This window comes from Phacochoerus africanus, chromosome 1 (genome assembly GCF_016906955.1).
Source record: "Phacochoerus africanus isolate WHEZ1 chromosome 1, ROS_Pafr_v1, whole genome shotgun sequence".
Classification (NCBI taxonomy): domain Eukaryota; kingdom Metazoa; phylum Chordata; class Mammalia; order Artiodactyla; family Suidae; genus Phacochoerus; species Phacochoerus africanus.
This window is the reverse complement of record NC_062544.1, coordinates 45,115,193-45,123,110: the sequence shown is the minus strand read 5'-3', so window position 1 is coordinate 45,123,110 and position 7,918 is coordinate 45,115,193. Positions and strand designations below refer to the sequence as shown.

The window sequence follows — 7,918 nt, the reverse complement described above, 5'->3', positions numbered from 1 at the left end:
CATAAATATTGCCTGAACGATTACTGGAAAAATACAGATATTTTCATCTCTCTGAACCATGCTGAAAACCTCTCTTTGGTTACTTTCTTTCTTAGATATTTTACTAGCACAAGATGTGCTAGCTCACTTAGAAAGGTTACAACCACTCCACCTCCTTTTTGTGTTGATTTACTGGGTTCCAATTTACAGCATTTAGTTTTTAATCTGTTGTATGGTTATGTGCATAGTAGGAGAGTCTCAAATATTTATAACACTTAAGGATGAACATCTAACTTTTCCCCACTTGAGGTAATCCATTTTTGTACCAATGGTAGATTAAAAGAAATTTTTATTTATTTTTTTGCTTTTAGGGCTGCACCTGTGGCATAAGGAGGTTCTCAGGCTAGGGGTTGAATCGGCTTATACCACAGCCACAGCAATGCAGGATCCAAGCTGCGTCTGCGACTTACATCACAGCTCATGGCAACACCGGATTCTTAACCCACTGAGCAAGGCCAGGGATTGAACCTAGATCCTCATGGATGCTGGTCAGATTTGTTTCCATTGAGCCACAACAGAAACTCTGATCCTGACATATTTTTAATGGAAGGGACAGACCAATAATGGTGATTGTAGAACTGAAAAGGATGAAGTGTGCTCATAAATTACCTCATCCTCCATGTCTGAGTATCAGACTATGTTGGGACCCATATTTCTGAAATATTCAGAAGCTTATTCAAAGTTTCAGGGAATGGAATATTAGGAAATTAAAACCAAAGATACAAACTGCATTTTTCAAGTCATCCGTTGCTATGCCTTTTGGAGGGATGGGACAATATGGAGGGATGTCCCCAACCTTCTGTGGGACAGAACAAGAATATGATTGATGAGACCATAAGCACTGAAATGACCTTTGGTTTAGCCAGTAACCCTAGGACTATAAAAAGGTGGGCCACAAACCCAAGCCTTCATGAATAACCTATACCAGCACAACTTTCTTCTTCCTTTTGGATCAGAGGGCATCTCTTCCCCATATGGGCCCCCAACTCTGTAAGACAGGTTACTGTCTTCACGGCTGCCTGATTATCAGTGTCTCAGTCTCACCCTGCCCTCACCAGGAGGAAAAGGCAATACACCACCTCCAGCGACCTCAGCCAGACGTTTAGGCATCGGGGAACCCATAAATGTTGGATGTGAAGAAAGCGCCTCAGAAATAAAAAGCCAGAGAGGCCAACTGCCAGGGACAGCAGTAGGTAAAGGGAGAGGAGAGCTTAAAGAGGTAGGTGGGAAGGCATTTTATTCTTCTTCCATATTTTCCTTCGGCTTGCTGAGCTTGCACAGGGAAATCTATAGCCTCTCCAGACTGCGGACCCCACCCAAGAATCTAGGGACAAGTGGCGCACGGCCAGCCTTTACCCCCGATGCCCAACGGGCCACTCTGATGAGCCCAGCGCAGCCACTGAAGCCTCAAAAGCCAGCAAGTAGGGTAGGAGTGGGTGGAGATGGGGGCGGGACGACGCCAGCTGCCTGAGCACTGATTGGCTGGTGGTGCTCGTCGCTTGGTGCCATTTGTTGTTGAAGCAGCGCACCTGACGTAGTCAGCGTCCTGCACGTGCAGCCGTTTAAGCGGCGTCAGAGGCTGCGAGGACCCAGGAGAGCAAGCCGGGGAGAGGTGAGTGGCCTGGCGGCTTTCTTCGCGGCACGGGCCTCGACCCAAACCCCTGCGCTTCCCAGTAGGTGGACTTTGGGTCAAATGAAGAACGGATTAGGTGGGCAGGGGTTAGAAGCCATCCTTTGGGGTCGTTCTGCTTCCTGCTGGAGGGTCTAAAATCACTGTGGTTGCCCGAAGGAAGGAGTTGGGGCCTGCAGAGGAGGCAAAGGCGCCTTTTGGCCAGCCCTGCGCTTGTTTTCCTCTGAACAGGGATGGTTGCAGTAACATTTGTGTATAAACGCTCCTTAGTGAAACTTGTGCTGTGTTGGAGGCACTCGGACCACCTAACTACCCTACCTCTCTCTGCTAAACTTCAAGACCTTGCTTGTTTCCCTGCCCTGCTCCCTAAAAAAGCTAAGTCAAAAACCCCAAGCTAAATGTTTTACCAACTTTTGAAGGAGGCGGCTAAAGATAGAAACCTTGAGTAGTGTCTGAAAAATTTCCCTTCCCCAGATATTAAGGCCAATAAGCTGTTTGGGGACCTTTTGAGGAAGAAGATAAATTCTTTCAGCAGATTGGGGGGAAAGTCTAAGCATCAGTGGGGACATGGTGATTGCTAAAATGACTAGCTAAGTGGTTCAATAGATTTTTAAAGGTAGAAAGGATGAACATAAATGCTGTCTCTAGGTAAGGAGCAAAACTTAATTGCTCTACTCATCTAGTTGAGTAGTTTTGATGGGCATATGTGAAATGATGAAGAGTTATACTTTTAAAGATACAACTCTGATCTAATTGAGGCCAAATATGCATGTTTGTATTTTTATAAAGATAGAACTGGAAGCCACCATGGGAGATGAAGATTGGGAAGCAGAAATAATCAAACCTCATGTGTCTTCCTATGTTCCCGTATTTGAGAAGGTACTAAAATTTACAGTTATTCAATGCTACAGTTATATCAAAGTTGAAAATCACTGTGATGGGAAAGTTCTAAATTACATAATCTGTGTCAGTAAGCTGTGGTTATCGCCGTGTGATTGTTATTAATTATGGGGAGTGACAAAGAGGCATGCTAGGCTTCAAATTGAATGAAATAGTCTTATAATTTCATATTTAAAAACTAATAACATGTATAATATTAATAACCCAATTTAAATCTCAGAGATTTGGGATTTACTGTGAGTGATCATAAGCTTGTGCTAATGTCTCTGAAAGACATACACTTTTAGAGAAAATCAAAAAATATAATTTGGTTTTGGATGACATTTTGAATTCTGAAAATTGTTTTTCTATAAGGAGCACTCAAGGTAAAAACATAGGCTGATTCACATGGTAATATCAGTTCGATTTTCAGATGTACAAATCATCATCAGAACTTTTTCCTCAATAGCATTTGAAGAGTTATATTGCAATTTAGAAAAAAGGGTCATGGGATGGGTTTTTGGGTTTTGGTTTTGACTTGAAAATTGACTTTAAAAGTGAACAGACTCTTATTTAGAAGTCAGTGTATTTTAATGGATTGGCTTTTTTTTTTTTTTTGTCTTTTTAGTGCCACACCCACAGCAGATGGAGGTTCCTAGGCTAGGGGTTGAATTGGAGCTCTAACCACTGGCCTGCTCCACAGCCACAGCAACGCTAGATCCGAGCTGCATCTGCCACCTACACCGAAGCTCACAGCAACATTGGATCCTTAACCCACTGAGCAAGGCTAGGGATCGAACTCACATTCTCACAGATGCTAGTCAGATTCATTTCCGCTGAGCCACAATGGGAACTCCTTTAATGGATTGCTTTTACGTGTTAGCTACTTTAAAATGTATCCAAAAGTTGATTTTTTTTTTCCCTTTTAGAAGTTCCAGTTTTTGTGCGTGTTAGTCAATTCTGGCACTTTCAAATGCTGTCTTTGTGGAAGTTCTTATTTTATCCCAAAACATAAAATATCCTTTATTTGTCTTAATTTGATTCTGTGTGTGTGTGTATATGTAATTTATATTAAAATACCCAAGCTGCTAATTAAATTTATCGTGTTTCTTGTTTTAGAACTTGTTTTAGAAATGACGTCTTTTGTATGTTATCTTTTTATAGTCTTCTTCCTGTCATAAAAATATTGTAACACTATTGGGAAAAGGGAAGAACCACTCATCTTGTTTACTAGTACACATGCTCTGTTAAATTTTTAGTAAATTTTCTTCTGTTTTTCCCAAACATGTTTTTATATAGATTGTAATGATAGTAAATAACAGTAATTTTTGACTTCAACTTTTTCACTCTTTAGCATTATTTCATATTACTAATTTCCTACAAATAATTTTTCATCATTATATAATATTTCATGGAATAGATCTACCATAAAATAATTAACTTTGTGTTGGTGGGAATTTATAAGATGTTATCTTTTCACTTTAATATTGTCACGAAGGAGTTCCTGTCCTGGCGCAGTGGTGAACGAATCCGACTGGGAACCATGAGGTTGTGGGTTTGATCCCTGCCCTTGCTCAGTGGGTTAAGGATCCGGTGTTGCCATGAGCTGTGGTGTGGGTCATAGACGTGGCTCGGATCCCGTGTGGCTGTGGCATAGGCCGGTGGCTACAGCTCTGATTGGACCCCTAGCCTGGGAACCTCCATATGCCGCGGGAGTGGCCCAAGAAAAGGCAAAAAAGCAAAAAAAAAAATATATATAGTCATGAATAGCTACAGCTTATTCTTTGTTTTAGTTTGGGAGTACATTTTTAAAAATGGAATTACTTGGCTATTGGGTATTTTATGGTTCTTCCCCCCGGATTAAATAGATTCGTTCTGGAGTTCCCGTCGTGGCGCAGTGGTTAACGAATCCGACTAGGAACCATGAGGTTGTGGGTTTGGTCCCTGCCCTTGCTCAGTGGGTTAACGATCCGGCGTTGCCGTGAGCTGTGGTGTAGGTTGCAGACGCGGCTCGGATCCTGTGTTGCTCTGGTGTAGACCGGTGGCTACAGCTCCGATTGGACCCCTAGCGTGGGAACCTCTATATGCCGCGGGAGCGGCCCAAAGAAATAGCAAAAAGACAAAAAAAAATAGATTTGTTCTAATACAAAGTTTATTCACAAGTACAGACTTTCTTCCACTTGGACTTGTCTAATTTTTATTTTTTCTTAGTGTGAGATTTTGTCTTAAGTGGTTTTAATATAGTATACTGCACTGTAGCATATTGTGTATATTTATTGCATAGGGTGTCAGAAAACGAGGATGGCTGTCAGTTTTACAGATTTACCTTTTTGGAATCTTTGTGCTATTCATTAACATATCTTCTTTCTTGATACTGGTCATACTATATTGAATATTAATTTTATGTTAACAATTCTACCTTATAATTATTAGTACATATTTTTGTGGGGCCTATTTGTAGTAAACTTTTTGTGTTTGTTGCAAACTTAACACCTGGTGCTACTTGTGCAATTAGTTATTTGGCTTAGTTGATTTGAAGGAATATGGCACAATCACTGGTTTTGTTTGCCTGCCTTGGTTGAATAAGAAGTGTAGAAAAAGGATGAATATATGACATTTTTATGGAGGAGAAATCTGAAGTCATTTCTTCAGCATATTTTCTTTTAAAGACACCATTTTGATTGATTGTTCTAAATGAATTTCTATTTCAAGGGGGTAAGCTGGATTTCCCTTTTGCTAAATTTATATTGGGTCTGAAACCATCTTGGATTGGTAACAATATCTTTGATCAGCTTTTTCTGAATGCTTCTCAGGATCCTTATTTGGAGATTTAATATTAACATCTTACATAATTTTGAACTAATAGGCTACTGTTCTGGTAGTTTTTAGAATTTCCCAATTCTAGTTTTTGAAGTGAGTGTACCACCTGGTGATAAAACAATAAAAGGTGTGAGCTTAAAAGAAATTTGATAACCTAGCAGTAACATACTCCAGAAATCTCAGTGGTTAGGTATTTGCATATTGCATACAAACTTATTGGGATGAGCGATGAAATGGATGAGTATGGTGACTGTAACAGGATGATGGGTTTGCTTGCTAGCTGCAGTGCATCTTGTTAGATGACCCTGGGAGTAAGTGTACACAGTGGCCATTTATGTCTGATTTATTTATTTTTTGGTGGCACATTTCAGAAGGCAAATGCTTTTGTGATTAAAATGAAATATCTCGAGATGATTAGTACATCCACAATTATTTTATTAAGTTGTAATAGCAAAGTTTATAATAATTAAGAAAAAGAGTTTATGGCTTCTTTCTTCATGTTCATACTGCAGTTCTGCAGTAGCAGGGAAATTGTGGTGCTCAGACATTGTTGGGTTGGCAGACCTGAGGAAGTTGAAGTGCTGGAGCCTGAGGAGGATTTCCGGCAATTTCTGCTGCTAGTCATCAATGAGATGTGAGGAGATAGTGTATCTTGTATTTGAGAGTATGGAAAAATCATAAATGCTGAATAAGAGGAAGTTGTGGAGGATAGAAAATATGTATACCCAAATGAAAACTGAGGAAACTGCTCTGACTTCTTTTCAAAATCTAAATGATGGAGTCGGGGCAGAGTACAAAAGCTCTGAGAGAAGGCTAAAGGGATTGCCAAAGTTGGCAGAGATGTTGGTCACACTAGTCTAAAGGATAGAGAAAAGTAAATTCTCCTGAAGGAGGATTGGCATTTTATGGGCAAAGAATTCTAGTCAACTGACGGAGATAGGCTGACACCCAGGAGAATCTGAAACCAGAGAGCCTTTCGTTTTCTCCCCTTTTTTTCCCTCTGTATATACTCTGTCCTCTCACTAGGTTTCAGGTACATGGTAACCTCAGTGTGAGTTTTGACTGTTAAATGTTTTTGTTTGCGGAAGTAACTATTTGGAAAATGCTCTTGGGTACAGAAATTAGGGCTTAGTTGGTAAGTGTTTGCCACAGACGTATTTGTTCCTGGGCTTTGGTGGTTTCTAAATTTTGAGGAGCTTTACTCTTGCGTAACATGATAGGTTGCTGGAATCTTAGGTCTGTGTGTGATACCTGACACTCAGAGTTGGAGTTCTCTAGCTCTGGAGGTGCGGAAGAAGCTGCATTAATTTTAGGAGATGACTCCACGCAGCAGTTGCTGGAGAAACTGAAGAAGGGACCACACTTCAACTGGGAATATGAATGGGGCTGATTTGGCTTGGATCAGAAGAAGGGGTGGAAGATGATACTGTCTGTGTTTTGGGACTTTAAGTTCTGTTTTAGGTCAAAGGAGAAAAGACGTATTTTGTTCAAAATTTAAATTTCATGTGGCACACTATCTGATGTTACATATCTGGTCAGTTTATTTGGACCATTTAACTCAGCTTTATTTGATAGAGAACCTAGAAGAAGAGATGAAGTCTCGGTATTCTGACCATGTTGATGTAGTATTCTGATGTAGGCGTAAAATGGAGGATATTTGCAAAGGAAAATGTGGGGAAGGAGCATGTGGAACTTTCAGCATAGGTCCCTAAACTGGACAGGAAAGAGGCGTTTTCAAGGTTTATAAGTTGTCCAGATATAAATTCACTTGAGTAGCAGATCTAACAAGTATATGAAGTCAGAACTCTACCATGTTTTAGAAAAGCCAACTTACCATGTTAATAGAAGTATTCACTTGTTTGAAAAAATAAAATACCTAAAAAATAAAAGTGTGATATTCTAGAATTGAAAATAATGAGTACAAAGTAAAAAGAAATGTGTTTATCAAAATGAAAACAGATTATTTGTAACTAGCTCCTTATGAGAACCATTATGTTTAAAACACTTTGAAATTTCTAAATTGATTCATTTGGATGGGTAAAGAAGTATCAGTGGTTTACAGCTAAGTGTTTTAGAAATAAGCTAATGTCAAGATGTATGACTCAAACAAATTTTTATTAAGCCTTATTAGGTGCTGGAGATAGTGGTGAATGTGATAAGGGGAAACTAAGGGAACACAACTATCATGAATGTTGTGTTTTACTGGGGGAGAATAAGCACATGTTAAAAATCAAATATAAAGAAAAGTTTGAAAAAAAATCAGGAAACGTGTGTGTGTGCGCGCGCATATGTGAGAGAAAGTGTGATTGGGGGTAAGGTGAATTTAGGTCAGGTAAAGAGGAAAAGCTTCCCTGAGATAATGACTCATGAACCCGAGACCTGAAGAAGTCCCAACATGTCATCATGTAAAGGTACTGAGGAGGAAACAAACTTGGTAACAGGAAGAAGTACAATGCATTAGTTTCCTATGGCTGCTATAACAAATGACCACAAACTAGAAAATTTTCTCTCACAGTTCTGGAGTCCAGAAGTTAGAGATCAGTGTGTCAG

At 39.8% G+C, this 7,918-nt stretch overlaps 1 protein-coding gene across 1 annotated transcript in view; it reads left to right on the top strand.

The window, feature by feature from the left end:
• Positions 1–2,397: 2,397 nt before the first annotated feature.
• The window catches only part of DDX4 (DEAD-box helicase 4), a 104,709-nt gene continuing 99,188 nt past the window's right edge, over positions 2,398–7,918 (top strand). The window contains exon 1 of the mRNA XM_047759146.1: positions 2,398–2,548. Coding sequence (XP_047615102.1) covers positions 2,435–2,548 — 114 coding nt within the window. The 5' untranslated portion in view covers positions 2,398–2,434. The remainder of the gene's footprint in view (positions 2,549–7,918) is intronic.